This window comes from Cricetulus griseus, chromosome 2 (genome assembly GCF_003668045.3).
Source record: "Cricetulus griseus strain 17A/GY chromosome 2, alternate assembly CriGri-PICRH-1.0, whole genome shotgun sequence".
In the NCBI taxonomy this organism is placed as follows: Eukaryota; Metazoa; Chordata; class Mammalia; order Rodentia; family Cricetidae; genus Cricetulus; species Cricetulus griseus.
This window is the reverse complement of record NC_048595.1, coordinates 311,115,951-311,140,458: the sequence shown is the minus strand read 5'-3', so window position 1 is coordinate 311,140,458 and position 24,508 is coordinate 311,115,951. Positions and strand designations below refer to the sequence as shown.

Here is a 24,508-nt window from a genome sequence, read left to right as displayed (position 1 = left end):
CCTGAAGGATAGGGAAGAGTGTTGTATATATAATGCTGTCTTCTGGACAGGACATGGCCATTACACTCACAAGCTCACAGCAGCTATGGTTGTCTGTAGATCAATCCAGTCAATATTCCACCATGCATAGGAGAGGCTCATTAGGCTCCACCTATAGTTGAAGAGCCACTGGTAACTGATGGTGGCTGGGTGTGTGTAGGTGTGGCCACTGTAGGTTGCACATACTCCAGTGGATTGTCCACACCTAGGAACATGAAGAAAGCCTTACTGGTTTCAGTGGGTTGCAAAAAAAGAAAAAAAAAAAAACAAAAAAAAACAAAAGAGGATATGAAGGTAGTGGAGGGAATGGGAGGGGGATTTGGATCTACATATATGAAATTGTCAAGTAAAAGATAAAAAAAGATTCTTTTACGAAAAGATTGTATTAATTTACTACTTTTTTTGACCTGATGCTACAAACCCTGCTGAGATAGGAAAGGCATTTTAATTTTCATTTTTTTCATGTTCATTAATTTTCATTTCAAGCAATATCCATTCTCAATTCATTATCTCTGAATTCTTAACAGTAGCTATTATGCTTGCCATTACTTAATTTTTTTTTTTTTTTTTTTTTTTTTTTTTTGGTAGAAGCAGCCTATTCTTGTTCTGTCACTGCAGTATCCCTTGGAATCTCACTGAAGATGAGAAACGGAGAAGTTAAATGTTCCAGACCTTATATAATCCTCCACCTGCTCCCATCTCTAAGGAGCACAATGGAGCCAGCTCTCAATTTACCCATTTTCTGTCTGAGTGAACAGAACTCTGCTCAGAGTCTGATGTGCAGAATAATTCAGTCTCTACTTTGATCTAATTTTCTTTAAAGTCTGAGTTCTAGCTCTGCTGTTTAAAACCCATTTCTGCCCTTTGTACTTATTCATCTAGCTCCTATCTCTATGAGCCCCCATATCAGCTCATGCTCTCAGGGGCTCTATGTCTTTGGGGTCTCTTGTACACACACTACCCTATGCATCTGCTGGGGAGCCACTTGAGGCCGCATGGGAGGGGCATTGAGAACTTTATAGCAAATGGTGTTTCTTAAAGTATATTTAATATAACCTAGTTAGACTAATGAAAATGAAAATAATTCTAATTGTTTAGAATTATACAGGGGCTGGGGCATGACTTTGGGGAGTGGCTTAGAGTACAACAGTTGCCCAGGATGCACAGGATTCCAGGTTCCATCTCTGGTACCACAAAACAAATACATCTTCCTAACTATCCCTCTCTAAAGAAAGAATAACTCATAGATCTAAAGCCAACACAAGTCCCATGGTCTTGTAAAAATGCATAATTTTAGGAGGAAAGCAGTAGAACTTGAAGTCAATCAGCAAGTATCTTTCTGTTAGCCTTTCTTCTCATAGACTTCAAATTTATACTTGATGCCTTTTTCCTCCTGGACTTCAGAAAGGACCCCTGGGTACCTGGAAAAGAAAAGGATTCATGACTTAATTGTACACCCATTGAAGACACATGACTTCCCTGACTTCTTCAACACTGTGTGAAGTGAGAAAGGCTTTCCTACCTTTTTTCCCCCTTTAAAGTGGTGAGCCACTCCTAAGTGAGTATTAATTTATCTATCTATCCATCTATCCATCCATCATCTATCTATCTATCTATCTATCTATCTATCTATCTATCTATCTATCTATCATGGTAACAGAAGAGAAACAGCCAACCATGGGTAAGCTGGAAAATGTGCAGTCCCCTATTATCTCCTTTCTTTCTTTTCTTTCTTTCTTTCTTTCTTTTTTTTTTTCAAGATAGGGTTTCTCTGTGTAGTCCTGGCTGTCCTGGAACTCACTCTGGATACCAGGCTGGCCTCAAACTCACAGAGATCGGCCTGCCTCTGCCTCCTGAGTGCTGGGATTAAAGGTGTGTCTCACCACTGCCTGTCTTTCTCCTTTATTTCTAATTCATATTTTTTCCTCAAAAATGAACCCCCATTCCTATTTTTCTTTTATCTTTCCACTCTACCAATGAGCTACTAGGCAAATTCTTAGGAACCTTTTGCACGTTATAACTGAAATCACATTTCTAAGAAAACAAAAACAAATTTATCTATAGTTGATTAAAACTGAAGTTGATGGGCAGTGGTAGCCCATCAACTTCTAAACAAAACAAAACAACCCAATCCCAAAAGGCAAAAACTGAAGTTGTATGCCCAGTTCCTTGCAGATTCTTGGCTTCTGTTGATTTATGGACACACTACATGGCTCTACTAACCTGGCAACATGTGGCAAACTGTGACTGCAGTGTTAGAGTCACAGTACACTTGACTTCTTCATCACCTGACTCTTATTCAGGACTCTACTCAGGACCTTCTGGGTATTCAGTCCAGTGAGCATTCCTACATCCTTCCAACTGATACCCAGATGTTAGTAGTGCCTCACTATTGTGCAGGCTGCATCCAACTACAACAGAGAGGGCCAGGAGCTGCTGTATTCATCTTTGGTTTTCCTGTGTACACATGTCTCTGCTCGGCTGGCAATCAGGCCTTCTTCGTGGAGTAGTATGATGTCTGACAATGGTACAAATGCTCCCATCTAGTGTTAGTTATTACTCCAAGCTCACTGTTGGCTACAGGAAACTTTAAAATGTCTTGTGATATGTGCTGATAATATGGAAAAATTCATGTCAAAATAAGCTTTCCTATTTACCAAGAATTTTCTAGCCTATTGCTGTTTACTGTTTGTAGTACTCCTGCCTTTAAAAACTGATTTTATGAGGCCAATTTTCAACTATGATTTGAGCTTCTTTGGAATGAAGTCAGAAAAGGTCACTTTTTTTATTGTGTATTTATGTGTGTGTGTAAAATTCAGCACCAAGACTGTCAGTTACTAAGACAAAAGCAGAGCACCAAGGGGAACTTTCTAAAGCTAAGAATAATAAAATCTTATAAATGACCTGCTGATTATACTCAGGAGCCATCGTATTAATGGCAATTCTGCTGTAAAACTAAGGTGGAATGCTCCTTAAATTTAGTTTCTTTTCTTCTAATATCTTTTGGTCTTTTTAATAATAGCTATAATTACAATTATAATTCCAAACTTTCTTGGTTTTGAGATAGGATCTTCTTCTGTATCTCAGGCTGGTTTTGAACTTGCAGGCTCCTGAGTACTGAGATTATAGTTGTGACAACTGCCCTAGCTTAATGTCAAACAAACTCTTTCTGAGTACTATACTTGGACTGTGTGTGCATATGCATGTGTATACACATGTATGTGGTCTATGTACACTCTCCGGTGGGTACACATGAATGCGCACACATGCCTGTGGGGGCCAGAGATGCTTTCCCCACTCTTTATTTGCCAATCATTTGCACTGCAGGTACTTTTTAACAGCTGAGCCTTCTTCCCAGCCTAGGATTGGCCTCTAGAGCTCAAGGCTCACAGGAACTGGTATACTACTTATTGTTTGGTTCCACCCCCACATCCTCCTATTTAGAACCTTCAAGCATTAAGAGTCAATAAATAGCAGCTCTGAAATAATGTAGGACCACAGCAATCAGGAGACGCTCTCAGAGGCAAACAGATTTCTTGAAACAGTTCTTAAGCAAACAAACTCCAACTTAAATGAAATGGGTATTGCACCAGAAGCACAGGCTCTAGTGGAGACTTTGGGCAAGTATGCCAGCATCCTGGAAAGCCAAGAGATAGCAGGATCAGAAGAGAAAACACCAGTGCATCTAAAATCTACTCCATGGCTTTCATTGAGGGCCATGGGTTCCAGCTTTGGAACCAACTACCAACTCTGCTGTGGTGTGAAAGGAGTTTGTCTTCCAAAACATCATGTTTTAAGAGCCTGAATGGTATGGGAGGTGGTGGTGCACCTCTGTGTGGGACTCAGGCTCATGGGAAGTGTGCCCTCAGAAGGGACTATGAGATGCCAGTCTCTCTCTGGCTTCCCGATTCCAACGCTCCCTCCAGGAATGCTGGTCACCATGGGACATCTGCTCTGAGGTCTTCACCAGCAGCAGTGCTAAAAGCTCACAGCTCTCTGAGGCTCCAGAACTGTGAGCTAGCTAAATATCTCTTTTCTGAAGTTAGTTTGCCTCAGGCACTCTATTCCAGTGATGAAAAACATAGACTACCACAGCTTCTAAAGGCCCCCTTCATCTTATTTATTTATTTTTGGAACTCATTAGACAGAATACTGCTGATATAAAACTTTCGGGTCTGCTAGTTTGGTTGAGGTCTCATGAAATTTGAGGCAGAAAAATTTCTTTCAAGCAAGATCAATGAGAACATGGGATGGGCTGGCCTGCATGGTGCTGCCAAAAGAACAACTGCATAGGCAAAGACTAACAGGAAAAAAGGCATCCTAACACCACCACTGTGTTAATATGAACTTCTGCTCTGAGGCCTCTGACCATTTGATGCTTCGTCCACTTTCTCATTCATTCTCCACTCTCAGTTCTTGCTTTTATCTTTACTTCATTATAGAAGTGACTAAAAATCACCCCAAAACTAAGTAGTATGGTGTTAATGAAAAGTACTACGTTTGAACAGAAACCTGTATAAACATAAAAGTTATAAACTCAGCTAATGGGTCAAAATGTATGGTGAAGAGCTTGCCACTCAAGTAGGAAGGTATGAGACCCCGCATAAAAATATCAGATGTGGTGGCAAGGGTGTATTTCCAATGCTGTGGAGATAGAGACAGGAGAAGCTTGGGTTTTCTGGACAGCCAGCAATGGAATGAATTCCAGACAAGGAGAGACCAATCTCAAACGGGACGTGGTTCTGAGGATGGCATCCAAGGGTGTCCTCTGGCCTCTATTCGTATCACACACATGTACAAACACAAGGCTCAGGGGTCATTGTGGAAGAGGGGTTGCAGTTATGTTTCTGGATATGGGGGGGGTTGCATATATGAGCTCACTACAGCTTGACTGCATACATCAGATCTCCTTAAGATCAAGCTAGACAAAATTTAAGCATGGTAGGAGAGGAAGCCAAGATGTCCTATCCCTAGCTTAGGAGCTATTGACAATTAAGGGCCACTGAGGGAGGAAGAGTCATTTTTCTTCAGGGATGTGGTCTCTGAGAAGCTACCCATGCTCCAGTAGTGACTCCACAGTCATGAACAAACATGGGCTGCATTAAGTGGATTCAGTGTTTAAAAAAAAAAAAAAAGAATCAAAAAACAAAACATGAAATTGTGAGGAAATGGCAGTGGTAGGGGGACAGGAGATGAATCAGAAGAGATGAAATGGTGTGTGAGCCTGATCATTTACTTTTTAAAAATGTAAATAAAAAATTAAATACACACATGTAACTTAATGGGGGATGATGGGAAAACAAAGGGAATGGAGAATGATTAGAGCTCATTTTGTAGATTCCCCAGTGTACAGAGGCTTAGAGACAAAGGCCCAGAATTGAGCAATGTGTCTACCTTCCAGACAGTGTCCTCACTGGCTAGCTAGTTTTTATGTCAACACAACACAAGGTGGGTCATCTGGGAGGGAGGAATCGTAATAGAGAAAATGTCCCCATCAGACTGGCCTGTGGGCAAGCCTGTGTGATAACTGATATGGGTGGACCCTGTCCAATGTGGGAGATGGCACTCATGGGCAGGTTGCCCCCGGGTATATAAGAAAGCAGGCTGAATAAGTCATGAGGAGCAAGCTAGTAGGCAGCATCAGTTCCTGCCTCTGGGTCCTTCCCTGACTTCTTTTAATGATGGACCATTACCTGGAAATGTAGATGGAAAAAACCCTTTCTACCCCAGGTTGCTTTTGGCCATTATGTTTATCCCAGGGGTAGAAACCCTAGCTAACACACTTACTGTCCAGAGATTTCTTTTTTTTTTTCCTTTTAGTCTTAAAGGAAGACAGACCTACTTAATACTTATTAAGATCTCTCCTTAGGGCAGCAGATCTGTGGATCATAGCACCTTTGGTGGTTGAACAACCCTTTCACAGAGGTCACCTAAAACCATCTGCATATCAGATATTTATATTACGATTCTGTAATTTATGAAGTAGCAACATAAATAATTTTATGGTTGGGGGTCACCACAACAGTGAAGAATATCATTAAAGGTTCTCATTATTAGGAAGGTTGAGAACCACTGCATTAGGGAGTTTTCTCTACTCCATGTTAAGGAGGCTGTTGTGATGTTAGGACAGGTCAGAGAACAGGTGGCTATCAAATGCTGCGATGGAACAAGCGTTTGTTCCTGTGGTACATCGTTTAGAACGTCCATGTCACAGCAATGGCCTTGTGCTGTCTCAGTCCACTCAACACAAACTTCTGAGATGGGAAAGAATGAGCACACACTCCTCAGCTTTTCCAAGCAAGCACAAGAGACAGCACTTCCTAATTCACCCGGCAAGTCCACATATCTGATTCCAAGACCAGCTGAACACGAGATAAAGAAAATCAGACACCAAAGGACTCTTAGGGATACAAATGTAAAAATCCTTAGTAAAATGGTAGCAAACTGACTCTACCAACATATAAAAAACATCACATACAATTATCAAGTAGAATTGACCTCAGAAATGCAAAATTAGTTTACTATGAAAACCAATACTGTATTAATAGTGTCAAATGGTTTAGAAGAACCATGCAGCAAAATCCTACAGTCCTTCAAAATCAAAGCACTTAATGAACTAGAACTCAAAGGGACCTTCCTTAGTGTGATAAAGTCACATGCTTTCCCACTAGGACCATGAACAAGACAAGTAAGATGTTCACTCTAATTTCCTATTCACCTTGCTGGAGGTTCTGGACCACATAATCAGGCAAAAGAAAGAAATAATGAACATCTGACTAAATGGAAGAAGTAAAACTGCAGATGACACTAAACACGGGACAGTTAATACTTCTGTTTTTATTCCATTATAACTAGTGCTAAATATGTACTAACAATTATAACTATTAGTTCTAAAAGTTTCAGGGTACCAGATGAATGTTATACAACTATTGAGCTCTAACTATGAAGTTGAAGGACATCAGATCACTAAGGAGTGACTTGTAATTTGATACACTAGCAGTAAACAGTCTAAAAACAAAATAATAGCATCAAAAGGAATAAAATAGACTCCAAATGCTGCAAGACACTGAACGCAGTAAAGTGCTACTTACTGGAAGAGAGTAAAGATCTACCTAAGTAAAAAGCTATAACACACTCCAGGTTTAGGATGTCATATTGTTTAAAGACAGCTCTCTTCAAAGTGACCCATGGATACAATACCTATGAGAACCCCAGCTTGCTTTCTGTCAGAAACTGGCAAACCGATCATAAAATTCATATGGAAACCCAAGGGACCCAGAATAGCAGAAGCAATCTTGAAACAGTACAAAGCTGAAAGGTTTATGCCTCCTGATTACAAGATAGAATTAGCGATGGCTATATGTGAATATGCCAGGTGAGGTAGGTATAAATCTAGCCACTGAGAAGTCGAAGCAGGTGGTCATCCTAGGCTAGTCAGTAAGTTCCAAGCCAGCCTGGGCTACATGAGACCTGGTCAAAACCAAAACAAGACTGTGTAGTAGTAGTACAGTGGTATACATTGACCAAAGGGATAGAGATGGGAGTCCAGAAAAATACTTTCACATTTACAATCAACTGAGATTGTGATGACATATCTGAATAAACGTAAGCATAGCAAGACTGCTGAGTTACTCAGTCAATAGGGGAACCATGCTGTGTGCCTGTGTCAGCAAAGGTCTTGTTTTGCTTCCTCTTTAAAAGTCAGAGAGTCATAGCGGCATTTATTTTAAGTTGTCAAGGATCCTTAAAGGTCAGTGCCATGGAAAAATTCTGATTAAAAACAGTAAGCATTGGAACAGTATTTGAATGAAGCATTGGAACAGTATTTGAATGAAGCTGATCATACAGCAGTCTGCTCTTATTGTTAGTTGAAATAAGAAGGGAGAGCTGAGACCTATATTCACATAACGTGAGAATTCACAATTTAAGTAGAAAATACACAGGGTGTGATTTTCACATTAAGGTTTTATGAAATGACCAACTGTGTGGTTTTCTTTTAAAACTTTAGGAGTCTATGCAAAGCCTAGACTGACACTGCTTATGGCTTGCGATTTTCTGTTTACTTTAGAATTAATAGTCCAAGGAAATCACTAAAATTAGAATTTATGAGATCCAAGACAGTCAGTCCATTGAGTAGCAAGACTATTACTCTAAAGATTGACCATCCATTTATCTAGACTAAGTTGTTAATGTTTCTTTAGGGGATGTATAAAAAGCAAATTCACACTCATAGGATAATTATAATTACTAGAAACAGTTGAGACTATCTGGAAAAATGTGTTAAGAATTGGTCTAAAAGTGTTGATATAATTAACTTTTTCTTTTACTTTCTATAGCTAACAGTTTAAAGAGTTTATAAATGAAAATGCTCCCAGGTTTTCAAGTCAGGGGGCTTCCTGCTGGAATCACAGGGTAAGCTCTTCTTTTGCAACTTTACAACTGTGGCCACCTTAACTTATGATCCCTCATTTTAAACCCAAACCCAGACTCTTTCTTTTTCCCCTCTAGTGCATTAGCCAGAGACCTGGGACAATGTCCCTGGCCTCCTCTTGGATCACAGAACAGACCAACTTCATCCTTGACTCAGGCTCTGCACTCCCTATTTCCTGCTCCTGGAGCACTCTTTCTGCTGTTGTGTGGCTGTTTCTTGAGATCTTGATCTCAGAGTAGATGCCTTTCTTCAGAGAGGATCCCTCACACTACAGTATCCACTAGATCCCACTGTTTCATGTCTGTCAAGAAGTTGTCTCCAGGATAGGCAGTAGCATCAGCAGTCAGAATCAACACGATTTTCACAGTGCCTAACACAGGCCTCATTCCCCTAGAATGAACTAGCAACAACTGTACTAGATATCACTAAAATCATTAAAGCCTGAACATTTCCAAGTCTATTAAAGTAGATTTCAAAAGTTGCTATAATGTATCTTTTTAGGGATATAAACAAACTTCTCTTCCAGATAGGGCATTGGCAATAGAACTGGCAATACACCAAAGAAATGACTGTTAGTCTGGCTTAGTGAACTAGTAAATTCATTTGTGTGACTTATAGGAGTGTGGTTGACTGATTGAAAGACAGTTATAAGAAGCCCACATTAGCAGATGACAGTACACAAACCTGCATCCCTGGAGCTCTTTGCACAGCTGGCAGGCAGCTCAGCCGTCCATAAACTTTCTTTTCCCAGCAACTGTCATCACCTTGGGGGAGGGCCTTGTCACTCCTAAGCTTGTGGAGCTTCCTGTGTCTTATAAACTCAATTTGCTTACTGAATATTAAACCTTCTCTCCTTCCTCCCGAAGGGCATGTTTTATTTAGTTCAGAAGAAACAGCTACATAACACCAGCTGAAGGAAGTTTTCTTAAAGAGAAGAAAACTGGCAAGCCCTGTAACTCAATGTTAATTAAGCCCTTGAGTATAAAAATAAACAACATAGATCATGTGAAAAAAGACACTACATTCTTATGCCATAGAACATGGAGAAACCTAGCTGGCATTCAACTAGAAGTTTTATTCCTATTGACTAGCATTTACAGTGTAGGAAGATGCTATATATGCTACCAGAAGAGAAAGAAATCAATCTTACCCTCTTTGAATTCTGTGAGCTACAACAGTGACCTGGCTGCAACACATGCTCAGTGGTTCAACATCAATAGTAGTGTGAATGTTATAGGAGTAACCAACTGCTTTTTTCTTTTTGGGGGAGGGATTTTAGATAGTCCATGAGGTGGAACCCATACTTGACACTGTCAACAAGACTAAGGACCTAAGGCTAAATAGGTCATGGGCCATAGAGGAAAACCTGTTACTATTATCCTGCTAAATTCCATAGCAGTAAAATTACTCTCAATAACATATTGATTATACCCATTAGATTATACCCATAGATGCTCAACTCTCATCAGGGAAGTTTCTTCTTGCAGTAGAAACCCACAACTGGTCAGTATGTAGAGAAAGAGACTTTGGAATACTCAGCCCTAAATGTGATGTCTATATCTATATCCTTCCCTCAAGGATCAGTGATCTACACAGAAAGACTGTAAGAGCCAGAGGTGGTGGTGACTTCAAGGCAACATTGTTCTCCAGACACAACAGGGCAGATGCACAAGTGAACTCACAGTGGTTGTGACAGCATGCACAACACTTGCACAAGCTTAAGCCAGACAAAATCCTAGCATGAGGAGTGTGTACAAATCCACCCTTAACCAAGGAGCTATTGGCTACTATTTCCCTAGTAGAGGGAAAATTAGTTTTCTACAATAGAGTGACAATGTTTATCAGCCATACTCTAGGGCATGCCCCATGTTCAGGAGTAGTCAGCCAATGCAGACTAGACTCTGTGTTCTTTTGGCTTTTGTTCTTAAAGACAGAGAGAGAACATAACCTGGAAGAAGGTGAGGGAGGGTAATGAATATGATCCAAATATAGCGCTATGAATTTTCAAAGAATAAATAAAAATACTATTTAAAAAAGTATTTTTCTATACATTGCTACTTCAAATCAAATCTGAAAAAAGTTACCCTGTAATTCTTTTCCTCTTGGCCGGGCATTGGTGGCGCACGCCTTTAATCCCAGCACTCGGGAGGCAGAGGCAGACTCAGGCGGATCTCTGTGAGTTCGAGGCCAGCCTGGTCTACAGAGAGAGTTCCAGGACAATCTCCAAAGCAATACAGAGAAACCCTGTCTTGAAAAAACCCCCAAAACCCAAACCAAACCAAAACAAAAAATCTTTACCTCTTTCTATTCTTAGTTTTTTATTTAATAGTCAAGTCATGGGTTCTGTTGTATTAATTTTCATACACGTATATCATTGTACTTTGTCCTTACTTGCTCCCCTTTCTTCTGTAATTAGTCTCTAAAGTGCTTCTGACTAGTTAATAATTGTAGTACTTACTCTGGGAGAAGTTTATATTTCTCCAAATCAATTTCTGGGAAGAACGTGTCACTTTCAAATTCCTGCATGATCCTTGTCACAAAGAGTCTGAGATGGCCTGGCTGATTCATGGCTTCCTTTAAAATAAAATAGAAGGTATCACTCTCCTTAACCCATGTTGAAAGACAAAGAGACTAGAAGATTCTTGTTTTAATTAAGTTTGTACTAGGCATTAAATCCATGCTTACTGTTGCTCAAACAATAGAAAGTATTTTGAAAAAAGATTTATGTTTTCTTCATATTCTATCTCTTTGTAGATATTATATCTTTTTGTCTGGTTATGTGTATTGGGTACAGGTACCTGTGGGAGCCCGAGGAGCTAGAGTTACAAGCAGTTATGAACCACCTGATGTGGCTGCGGCAAACTGAATTCCAGTCCTTTGAAAAAAGCAGCAAGTGCTCTTAACCACTGCACCATCTCTCCGGCTCCCTCACACTTACGATATACAACCTTTATTGTAAAGCTTCTGTTGCCTTGAGAATGGCAGCTAGTCATAACTAGTAATTATGAAAAATACATTCTGGTCTTTAGTTTATTGAAAAGTTCTTACAGTTAGGCCCTTTTAAGGCTTCACTCCTCATGACATAGTTGCTTTTCCAAAGAGAAGTCTGCATCTGTGTATTTGAATAAGAAAGTGAAATCTTCACTGTTGAAAACACCATGGGAACATTTAGGATACCATTTCTATAAAAGAGTTAATTTGTTCATTTACTTTTATGTGTGTCTATGTGGGTACATGAACCTGTATGTGCACAGGCCAGAAGGCACAAAATCACTCAGAGTTGGAACTGAGAAAGTTCACAGGATGCCCTTTTTGCTTTTATGTGGGTGCTAGGATCTGAATCCTGGTCCTAATAACTGTGTAGCAAGAGCTTAACTGTTGAGCCATGTCTCCTACCCCATCAGTACACCTATTACTCTGTCATTACCTAAAAATGCCCCCATTTCTCTGTAAGCAGGGAAATCATCTTGCCTCTTGTTGCTAATAATGGCACTCAGCCTGTTTTGGTTAATAGCTCTCCAAGCCAGTGTCTACAATGTTAATTTTATTATTAATGTTGTTTTATTATAATCAATGTTAATTTCATTAATAATGCTATTATAATTAGTGTTAATTTTATAATTAAAATTAGTTATATAATTTATAACTAACAATGTACAGTGACACTGTGTTTATCAACCATACCCCAGGGTAGGCTCCATGTTCAGGAGTCGCCTTGGAAGAAACAGCTTATATTTTTAATGGAAAGGATAACTCCTAAATGCAGATCCAAGAAAGCATTAGTAACTATTTTAAAACACACAGAGGAAGAAAAAACTATTCACGTATATAAAATATCAAGCTGTTATTCTTAACTTCCAAATACTAGCATAGAAAACTTTTTCCCTTCAGTATTTCAGTTCTTGTTAACTCATTTATTATCACTGCTGCAACCAAATAAATATTTGACTAGTTGCCACTGTAGACCAAACCAGACAAGCTGACAGGGACTAACCACACTCTCTGTCAAGCATGAAAGCTGTCAGTCAAGGCCCATATGATGAGTACTCAGGCTTGGAGGGCCACAGGCTTCTTACTCTTACAGCAACAGCAGCCACGGACAGCACAGAAATGAACATGGCTATGCTCCACTTCAGCAGCTGGCATGGGAGGACTGGCCGAAAGCACAACATTCAAGATGGTTAACTGCAGGCCTTTACTTCCTTGATATAGATCTAATTATGTAAGTGCATTTAGTAGTTAGTGTTTACAGAACATATTTTAATATGAGACAATGTTACAGAAACAGGAATGTGAGACAAGGAGTGTTTATAATCAGCTCAGGAAGCTGCAATTCTTCTTTCTCAATTTCTCCAAAGGAGCAGGGCTGATTTTTCTTCTTCATAAATGTTAATCTTTCCAAAGAATATCCAAACAAACAAACTGGAAGTCCTTTGGTACCAAATGACACCAGAAAAAGAGTATTTTCTGCTTTACACACTATTTTCCACTATGGTATGAACCATGCCATCCTCCTCTGCCCTGACACTGCAGGGGGATTGCTGAGGAAGAGCTTTCCATCTGATGGCCTGTGCTGCCCAAGAGCCCATGCTCTTCTGGGCACAGAATTTCTCCTGGAGCCAAAGGCACAGCAGCCCACCTAGGGCACATCTGGGGATGAGGAAGTCATACCATATGAACACTATGCTCAAGGAAGTAGACTGGCCTTTAACTGGAAACAACCAGTATTTTGAATGGAGAATGACTGCATGTAGGAAGCTCTTGGCCAAAGAACAAAGGAAGACCAAGCTTTAGGGATCCACTGAGCTGCACGGTGACTGTGGTTAGGGATAATGTCTTACTGTGCTCTTGGGATCGCTGGGAGTTGATTTCAAGTTTTCTCATTACCAAATATAAGCCAGGTGATAAACCTCAATTTAACCATTCTAAAAATGCATGTTTCAGACCATCTGATTATTTGCCAATTTAAAAATAAGGCACTGAAGTTGATGGGAGCTGGTGAGTTGGGGTAGGGTGTTTGGGAAGAGGAAGTGGCAGTGGGAGGGGTGAATATGACTAAAGCACATGAAATATGTCACATCATAATGAAATATGATTTTATACATAAAACAAAAAGAATAGACTGGTATAAACTATAAATTTTACATTTACGTTTGTATTTATTTTGCATGACAGTGTCAAATAATTCACTTTGACAACTGTGTAGTTCACAGCTGGGATAATGTGCTGCTTCCTGTGGTCATGACTAGAAGCAGGGAATTTTTTCTACTTGCACATGACTCTACTTACCTTGTAAACGGAACTGCCTCCAACTATCCAAACCATGTCCACTTTATCTGCTAACTCTGGTTGTTCAATAAGTTTTAAGGCATCGTCCAGACTTTTGGCAAGAAAATGAGCTCCTTGTGGTGGTTCCCTGAAAAAAGAATTATGATTATTGCAAAATCCTGTCCATACTAGTCAGGTAATCTGACTAGCCAGCAGTCAGTACAAAACAAATTATGAAAACCAATTCTTTTAACACAAAGTATTTAGATGGTGGCCAATGTCCAATATCCACTCCATATTTCATACTCGATTGGTACTTGCAAATCAAAACACAAAGCCGTATGTGACATCTCATTGTATCTATAGTGGAAAACAACTTCAATAGTAGTTGTACATGATGTGGTGTGATGAAAGTTGCCTGGAATGGAGAATGAGGAACTTTCTGGAGGGCTAATAGGGTTAAGTTATGTAGGTCTAAGTCTTTGTCAACACTTAGCTAATGTGCACTTATGACCTGTGCATCTTATTGTATTAACGTTTACCACAACATCATGCTGGAGCAACACAGAATTCTAGCTAACGATACACAGGAAGCATTTTGGGAAATATCCTTATTCTGCCCTTTACTTTCAAATGTACAAGCATCAGCAACTGGATAGATGATGACAGTGACAAAACCAACACAGTAAAAACTTAGGGCAGAATCCAGGTGGTGGGTACACAGCTGTTTAATGTATAATTCTTTCTGTCAGTCTGAAAACTGCTGAGATTAAATATTAGACAGAGAATATCCAAATGACTAGAAAAAAATTGAAGCAGCGTTCAGACTGTTAATGTATATGGGGAAAGAACTTTCATATTTTGGACAACACAGAAAGGACAGAAAGTATTTGAGAATGAGCTTGTCACCAGTTACATAATTAATACTCAGAGAGGAAAAAGTTAAATTCACTGCTTATGCTGACTAGCTCAAAATTTGGGACTCTTATTATTTTGATGGTGAGGGGAGCTACAATTCCCTTTTAAATGAGGGAACATATACAGTGATTAGAAACAGAACAGAAATTATTAATTCAATGTCTTAGCTGGTGCTTTAAAAGGACTGCTTACATAATTGTTTTGAACTTGTAGTTTAACAATGATTAATCAAGAACTAATGGAGACTATTCATCTTCCTAGTGGCATTCTCCTTCTCTTCCTGATTTCTATTTTACTCTTCTCACTCTTTGTCATAAGTAAGGGAACTAGGATAGAATAAAGAATACATTTGGATTTATGCTGAGAAAAACAAAAAAACCAACAACAAAAAAACGGAGGCCAAGGTAAGTTAAATGAGCTGGGCTACCACCAAAGGTCTGAGGGTAATTTCAGGGACAAGACAGGATATGATGGTGTTGAAGGACAGAATAGGAACTAGAAGAAATAAGGATACAGTTATGGAGGATGATCCGGTTAATAAATGGTCTCTGACTGGACTGGTCAGTGGTCTAACAGAATGCTGAAGTTAGGATGGTTATTGGAGATGAAATAGACCTGAAGATGGTGATTAAGGGGCTGATGCACACAATCTGAGAGCAGGAACTGGAAAGCTGAGAGCAACGTCTCCAGGGTGACAGGAATGCTTGTGTGCTTGGCATGCCCGCGGCCCTGGGTTTGATCCCCAGCACACAGGGAACTAGGAAGAAATCATCAGTGAAGTCCTGAACTCAAGAGTAAGGGAGCCCACTGCTTGAGAAGACCTTCTTTCTCTACACTTTTCCCCGGAACCTTCTATAGGGTCCAGAGTCTGATTTACAGTCACTCACAGCTGAATAGCTTTTATGCTCTTTTTAAGAAGGGGGTCCATGTAGAAAGAAAATATAATGCCTTCTAGTAACCTCTGGGTACTTGATTAATTTATCCCATCTAAAGACTGAACAAACTCAAGTCCTTTACCTCCAAAACAACTCCTCCACGACTGCTCCAAAGCAGAGTAGTTCTGATGTCTTCCTCATTCCTTGTGCTTTTCTAGGAGTTTGAGTAACCATCCATTGACAATCTTATGCACAGGTAGGTAGGTTTCTTAAACACAACTGACCTATCCAGGTTATCACAGTCAGTTCTTCATTTGAAGAAGGACTCTTTTCTTTCTTTGGGTCACTCTAGCTCTTTATTTCAGGACATTTACTTGGTTATCATGGACTTCAAAGAAAAGGGCAATAACATGAATTCTGTATCAGGAATTGTGTGGACATAGTTGGAGAGTCTTGAATTCCCTCAGAGAATTGAGAGGATTAAGAGAAACAATGTGTTAAGTAGATGCTCCATTTAGAAACAATGTCTAAGTAGGCCGTCCATTTAGCCATAGATGTAGCTACTAGACCACAATCTAGTTTCTAATATACCAAGTGGGGGAAAATAGACACTATTTTTAAATTTCTAATAAACAAAGTAGAATCACCAGCACTCGGGAGGCAGAGGAAGGCGATCTCTTTGAGTCCTAGATCAGCCTGGTCTACAAGATCTAGTTCTAGGACAGGCTCCAAAGCTACACAGAGAAACCCTATCTCAAAAAGCAAAGCAAAGCAAAACAAACAAAAAACCAAAGTAGAATCAGTACAGTGACCCCATGAAGATTTCTCAACTTCTTTCTAGGCTGTCAATAGAGATTTAAAAACCAGCAGTCTTTCTACCTAGAGGGTTAAGAGGGTAATCAGAGACATGCCTCAGCAGTGGCCCAACAGCATGAAAGCAGAATAATACCAAGCCAAGCAGAGGATCTAACTCCAGGCATACTGCATAAGTTGTGGTGGGGCAATGGTGGTGTGTGACTCCTTAGCTGAGTGTCAACAGTGGTGAAAACATGCCCCGAATCGTGGAAATGGTATGCTTCCTTAGAAATTGTTGTAGGCTACAGTGAAGTTATTCAACACATGGAAACTCAGAGAAAGTTGAGGGTAGGAAAACAGTAACTTGAAGTGAGGTTCAAAATGAGGACAATACGGTAGTCTCTGGTCACCTGGAGTAAAGGAGAGGGTATGAGTTGATTTAGGTACGAGAGATTTATTTATGTCTTAGGATTCAAGAAATGAAAAGATAAAGTGATTTGCCAAGGTGAAAAATGAGATTATAAGCTTATTCTCTATGATCCCTTTAATGTTAAAAGACAAAAGATTTATGTAGCATGAAGAAAAATCAAATACCATTAATGTTCATTTTTATGGAGCTCGATCTTGAACTCGGAGCCTTACACTATGCTCCTTCCCCAGCTCCTAATATAAACATTTTCTTTATGCTACAGGGTAGTGAGGTTAGGGGACAGGGTAGGAGCTGGTATCTGCCGAATACTGTGCTGGATCATTTCTTCTAATTGTGACAAAAAACTTGAACAAATCAACTTAAGGCTGGAGTGATTTAGTTTGGCCACAGCTTTGACCACTAGCTCTCGTGGCTTTAGGCCTGAGGTAAGGAAGAGCAACCATGTCAGGAAATGTAGTAAAGCAATAAGACTCATTCCACAGCAGAGAGGGAGTAGATTTCTTTCCAAAGCTATCCTTTAAATGACCCATTTTCTTCAGCAAGGCACCATTTCCTAATATTTAGCCGCGAACTTATCTATCAACCCATTGATGAAGTTAGTTTGAACCCTCATATCCAATCACTCCCCCAAAAGCCTATCAGCTGGTAACTAAGCTCTTTACATAGGAGGTTTCTGGGGACATTTAAAACTGCAAACCCTAACAGGCACCTTTTGTGAGTCAGAAACTTAACATACAAAATTCAATGAACCCTGAAACACCATCCAAAAAGATACTATTATTACTTTCATTTAGTAGGTAATACAGCTGAGGTTCAGCAAGCTTCACTCCATGACCTGTCTAAGTCCTAAAGCTACTTGGAGCCAGAGCAGGGAGGGAGGTCCACTAAGTCAGTGCTTAATGGACTGCCTGTGTGGATCAGAGGGAAAGGCCCTAAGAAGAGGAAATTGCTATCACTAGAAAGAATATGGTAGAGGAATCGTAAAAAAATTATTACTCCACTAAATTTAGAATAGCTTTTATGGAGATAATTTGCAGTATGCCTTATCACAGCAATTGGGATCTCCCATTGATAAATCTCAAGGATACAGATTTGATATAAAGCTTTGCTTAATTTTTTGTTACAAAAGGCATTCACTTACTCATATATATGTCTTTTGCTGTTATTTTTTTGAGATAGGGTTTTACTCTATAGTCCAGCATGACCCTAATCTCAAGAGCTTCATGGCAAAGCCTTGTTATAGCATTACATGTGTGTGCCACCATGTTCTACCCTACTAAAAGCTTTAAATATCACCTTCCCCAAATAAATTAATGCATGCATTCTTCTAAGGCATACAAATCAGTGACTTCTGGTGTGGTTGGTATCATGCAATCATTACCACTGTCTCCTACTTGTTAGCAGGTCTCATTAGCTCCCATTTCAGTTCTACTAAAGTACAACCTTACCACCTAGAAAGCTGTACAAAAAGTATGCCCTCTTCAGACCTTAGTGATTTTGGGGTTACCTTGATGATTCCCATATGGGGTTAGTGGCTCAAATCCCAAGTACCAGGAAAAGCCTGCATAAACAACTGCCACCTGTAATGCCTGTCCTGTAATATAGGACACAGCAGTGCCTGGTACACAGTAGGTGTTCTAAATTTACATAAAGTGACAATCAAGTGGAGAGGCCAGAGACTGAAGAAAAAAAATGGATCCTAATAAAATCTTTCACTAACTGATATTCCAACTTCTCTAGCCTGCTTGTTAATAAACTCTTTCCAGCCTTACCCACCCCCCCCCCAAAAAAAAGCAAAGCACTCCACTTAATGTTATATACAAATACATGAAAAGCAACACAATCCAATTACATCTGCCATAGGGGGGGTCATAAAGAAGAAATTAGACTCATCATTTAAGAAGAAATGCTAGCTCAATTGAACATGCCCCCCACTGAGAGTTCTTTATGCTTATTTTAGCTCAAGCTGGCCATAAATAAACTTGAATAGTATTCAAGAATATGTTATTAAAAAGTCTCTGGGAAGGCAATATAGCCTGCGAATGTGTAATTTTTCAAGGAGAGTGATCATCAGAATATCCTAGCAACCAGGACAAGGAGCAGCATAAAGATGGAGGCAGATGGCAAGAGGCACATCACATAATCCCCATCACTATAGGCAACCAATGCAAATGTTTGTGTACTTTCATCTAGTTCTTAACCTATGCCAATATAAGAGGGGTGTGGGAGAAACCCTACATAAAAATCTCTTAGCATATAGCTATGGAGAGTGTTTTCCCTCCCAGGGCTGGGCTGATTTCCCTTCACTCAGATACTTGTATCTTATAGATGTAATGACATCTACGAGTTGACTTTGGTGCATGCTTTAATTCCAGCACTCGGGAGGCACAGACAGGTGGATCTCTGATTTGAGGCCAACCTGGTGAGTTCTAGGATGCCCATGGCTACATAGAGAAACCTTGTTTCAAAACTCCAAATACTAGAGCTGAGACTTCTCAGAAGCAACCTGAGCACCTCCTGGGAAATCCTAGCTTGCTTTTCCTTGTGGTGATATCTTGCTTGTACAAATAAAGCCTGTCTGAAGATCAGAGGATAGAGCTTGCCACTTAGCTAACCACAGAGGTCAGGAAATCTGTACAGACAGACAGGAAGTGAGACGGCTGGGTGGAGAGAAGATATAAGTGAGAAGAAATAGGAACTTGCTCTCTTTTCTGCTGGGAAGCTAATGAGGTAAAGGTGGCTTTGGCTTGCTCCTTCTTCTCTCTGATCTCTCAGCATTTTCCTCTATATCTGACTCCGGGTTTTTATTATTTAGGCCAATTAAGAACCCCAATTACATTTTGGTGCCCAACATGGGCAGTTTGCTTTCTGAATTTTGGATTCATGTAACTACACCCCATTACCATGAAAGCTAATTCCCCACATCAAAGTTCTTACCCAACTATAGCTTGTACTGCATCTGCTTCTCTGGTTGGACCCTGAACATATGGGAGTGACATTCTTTTCTCTTTAAATTTAATTAATTTTAATTTTTAATTTGGGAGTGACATTCTTGACTACCATTCAAGCCAACAGTGCCCGATGCTCTAAGGTGCTGTGTTATTTTTGGTGACTACATATTAATTTAAGTAAGAATAGTCAACGTCTTGAATACTAACATTTCCTTAGATTTTAGTCACCTGCTGACCAAAAAAAATCCAAACTAAAACAATAGCAAAGTTATCATCATGGTCAAACTACTGGACTTAAATTCATAGTCAATCGTATCTACCTACCCCACCACCTCCAGACCTTTTTTTTTCCCTCCAAATAAGCCTGGTGTCCTTGGAGGCCAGAAGGCATCAAATCCCCTTGGATTGGAGTTATAGCAGGTTGTGAACTGCCATGTGGATGCTGGGAATCGAACTCAGGCCCTCTAGAAGAGTAGCTAGTATTCTTAACCATTGAGCCATCTCTCCAGCCCCAGCTACCTCCAATTCTTAGGACATTTCCAGTCATAATAAAGGAATTATCTATTCAAATGTTAGTTTGGAGGACAAGAAAATTCTTAGCACAAGTCAACTACAGACATTCCCTTCTTCTGAAAGTTCCTAGACCACTTCAATACTTTGAAATATTTTACCTTCTGACACTGTATAAAGAACACAAAGTGTCAGGGTGTTGTGACTAAGTAGAGATGACCATGATCAACTGGAGTACATGACCATGACTGCAAGTCCTTCATATCTTACTGCATTTAGAGTTGATTCCAAAAATGAAACAAGCATTTAAATTTGCTGAAATGCAAAACAGGCATTTTTACTTTCTGTGAAACTAGAAACAACTTATCAATCATACTAAAAAACTGATAGCTAGCCAGGCGCTGGTGGCGATGCCTTTAATGCCAGCACCCAGGAGGCAGAGGCAGGAGGATCTCTGTGAATTCGAGGCCAGCCTGGTCTCCAGAGCGAGTGCCAGGATAGGTTCCAAAGCTACATAGAGAAACCCTGTCTCGAAAAACAACAACAACAACAAAAACAACAACAAAAAAAATCTGATAGCTAGGTCTATGGAATAATGGTTTAAAGGAACTTGAAAAACTTACCATATTTTTTCCTAATATTTAAGATGATAAAATCAACCACATAAGTTGCCACATGGCATAACTGCCCACTTTGTTTCTGTTGTCTCTTTGTGATATTAGAATATTCAGTTAGGTATGGTGGCTGAATGGTCTAAGCTGGTCTCTAGTCTCTTCAGGGTGTTGGGCTGAATTCTAAGGGTTTCAACTTGTTTGGATAGTGAGTTATTTATTAGGGTTGGGTGATAACACAGTCAAGTATTCACTGTGTAGGAATGAGGGCCTAAGTTTGGTCCCCAGCACCTGGTAAGAGGAAGCTGGGCTTGGTGGCATGTACTTGTAATCCTATCAGTGGATCAGCAGAGACAGGAAGATTCTTGGATCTCACTGGCCAGCTAGCCTAGCTTAATACATGAGCCCCAGATCATAGCGAGAGACCCAGTCTCAAGAAAATGAGGTGGACAGATTCTTAGGAAGGACAATGTTCAGCTTTGTATGGATGGCTGCTCACACGTGCCCTTGCCCACACATATATATGTACATATGTGTGCATGTGTGTGCATGTGTGCGCGTGCGTGCACGCGAGCACACACACACACATGCAGATGTTCATCTACTTACTTCTATACTGTTTCATTTTATATGTACTGGTCTATGCTCTGGGATACAGATCTGTTTTCTTGTGGTGGCCTCATGTCACTTACTTGAGCTCTCTACTGAGAACTATATTAATTCTGTCCTTTAAAGGTCGATTCTTCTCAGGAATGGAGAACCAGGTTTTCCGGCCCATAATCACCAGGTTCTGTTTACCTACAAAATTAAGCAGGAAGGATATTTTTGAAAACACACATTTTTAGTGTCATACACAGGCAAGATACCATTGTCATAGTGACATCTAGTGGATATCCTTTAGAAAAATTAAGACCAACAGCTTCACCCAAATTTCAGATATTTAGTACTCATTAACTAGATATAATACTTATTTTTCTTTTTGGTTTATCCAATTTATATCTTCTACTTAGGTTTTAGTCAATTGCAACCTCACATAATTTTGGTTCAAAGTGCTCAGGCTGACAGGATTTGTCCCACTAGATAACCCCATATGCTTTATTAAATTCTAAAATGGAGAAAAGATGCTCCTACCCCTGGAAATCTGAGAAGATTAAAGACTCATAACTTGTATTTACCATCTAAAACTACTGTTCTCTGGGTCATCTATACCAGCTCCCACTATTCAAAGGTTAAGGGACCATTGAGGAAGAGGGGGCAGATAGAACATAAGAGTTGCTGAAAGAGGGAGAGATGTGAAAACTGACTACAGGATGAGACATGGCTGATGTCTGTATGCACCAACTCACAGTCAGTCAAAATTCCAGCATGCAGAAGGGGCTCCCGAGGTCCCACCCTATCAGACAGCTATTGGTTATTGGGGGCTGCTGAGAGAGGGAGAGTCAGTCTTAGGTTGGGCTGGTTGTAGATTGCTCATGCCCCAGTTGACCACCACACAGGGTTATTGATAACAACTACAACATGAATTAGGGAAGGAGAAGAGGGCACAAGGAGGAGTGAGAAGATAAATGGATATGCTCTATAAACACTGTATAAATGTATAAAAACTTTCAAAGAATAGAAAACACATTTAAAAAGCACTTTTAGGAAAACTTTAGACATGCAGCTTCCATCTCTTATTTAATTGCTTGGGGAAAAAACCTTGAGTGTCAGACATCTGGATCAAAGGAACAGTAACAATTACCAGGTCATACTTAGGATTCTTTAATGAAAAATGACTTTGGGGGCTAGAGAGATGGTTTAGCAGTTAAAAGCATAGTAGAGGACCTGGGTTTGGTTCTCAGCACCCACATCTAGAGGCAGTTCTAGGGAACTGACATTTTCTTCTGCTTCTGTGGGGAGCAGGCACATACATATATTTTGTACATACATGTATATAGGCATTCTCAAAACACATTAGAAAGAAAAATAATCTTGAAAAAATTATTATTTTTATTTTGTATGCACTGTGCACCTGTTTGCACAGGCCAGACAGTGAAGATGAGTGTCTTCACTTTATTTTTTTGAGACAAGATTTCTCACTGAATCTGGAACCCACAGATTTGGCTAGGAACAAGCCCCAGGGATCTTTCTGTCTCTGCCTCCCTAGTGCTGGTATTATAAATGTGTCCCACCAGGCCCACATTTTTATTTGGGTGCTGAGATTTTAACTCAGGTCTTCAAAACTTTACTGACTGAGCTATTTCCCCAATCCTGATATTTAGTTTGAGAGTAGACCATGTTAATGGCATTTACCAACTTGTCTACCAGTGACCTACTATGTTCTCTACCTGTCCTATGAATGCTGTTCAACATCTGCTCTGCTGACCTGTTTCCCCATTCTCTTTGCCAGTGGTTCTCAAGCATGCTAATGCTATGACCCTTTAATATAGTTCCTCATGTTGTGGTGACCCCCCAACTGTGAAATTATTTTTGTTGTTACTTCATACATGTAATTTTGCTGTCATGAATCACAATGTAAATAACTGTTTTCCAATGGTCTTCAGCCACCCCTGTGAAAGGGTCATTCAACCCCCCGAAGAGGTTGAAACCCACAGAGCCATTCCTCTCCTACTAGAATAAACAAATATGTCTGTTAGAGAGAAATTACAATGAGTGTCCTACAAGCAACTGGAAACTGCCTTATAATTGCACACCACTCCCCATTCTTTTATTTCAAGTCAGACCCCCAGACTGCCCCACTGAAGGTCATACCTTCAACCATGCCTTCCTGCCTCTAGAATTCCAACAGCGCACATTAGTGTTTAATTGTATTTTAGCCTATTCTCCCTGCATTCTTTTCTATTTACTCAGGTTTCCTGTCTTCCAGCGGCAATTCTAAATACTGGCTCTGATCTTTATATTTAAAGCGCTAAATTTTGCTGAGAATTCTGTCCAGTTAACTGCTCTTGCTAACAAAATTTCAAATATTTGTATATTAAAGAGGATGCTTAATAAACTCTGGGAACAGCACAAAAATTTCTGCCAAGAAGCAAAGTTCCCAGATTCCCACGGGAGACTTCGCACTTCCACGTCTGCATTGGAAATCTTGCTTCATACAAACCCTAGAATCCTCATCTTAACCCCAAATTACCTTCCACTGAGGAGGTGGTGGTCATTCTTTGGAAGTACTTGAATTCGTTCCTGAAAGTTAGAGAAACACTGCGTTAAAAGGGACCCTGTCACGTGTGCTCAGGCTCCATCTCAGCGGCTACCCATGCAAGTCCGGGGGGTGGTGCTGCCCAGTGACCGGACTTTGCTCCCAGCTAGAGCGCCTCTGGGCAAAGGCTGGCACAGCATGGGGATCACCGCGGGCATGGGCAAGGGCTGCAGCCGGCGGGCCTACCCCTCATGACTGTCCCTAAGTAGTTGGCCCGCGCGTCTCCGCCAAGTGCTCGACCCGATTCAGCGAACCGCCTCGGTTTCCCTAACCCAATCCAGCCAGTACCTGAGCATTGGCCAGGGAAGGTCTCCGTTCTTGCCGATGCCCATATTCTGGGACACGGCGACGATGCAGTTCAGCGGTCGAACCATGACAGCAGCAGCGATCACCTAGGCAGCCTGTACGCTGTGCTTCCCCCAAGTTTGGCGCGAAATTGCAGTCGCCCGGCGCTGCTTCCCACTTGTGAATCGGAGGCCACGCC

At 40.4% G+C, this 24,508-nt stretch overlaps 1 protein-coding gene across 1 annotated transcript; it reads right to left on the bottom strand.

Moving 5' to 3' along the window:
- Nucleotides 1-622: 622 nt before the first annotated feature.
- On the bottom strand, nucleotides 623-24,402 carry Dhfr (dihydrofolate reductase). The gene is given in 6 exon segments (NM_001244016.1): nucleotides 623-1,460; nucleotides 10,929-11,044; nucleotides 13,760-13,886; nucleotides 21,521-21,626; nucleotides 23,959-24,008; nucleotides 24,313-24,402. Coding segments are annotated over 6 exon segments (564 nt in total). The 5' UTR covers nucleotides 24,399-24,402; the 3' UTR covers nucleotides 623-1,381.
- Between the last annotated feature and the right edge of the window lie 106 nt (nucleotides 24,403-24,508).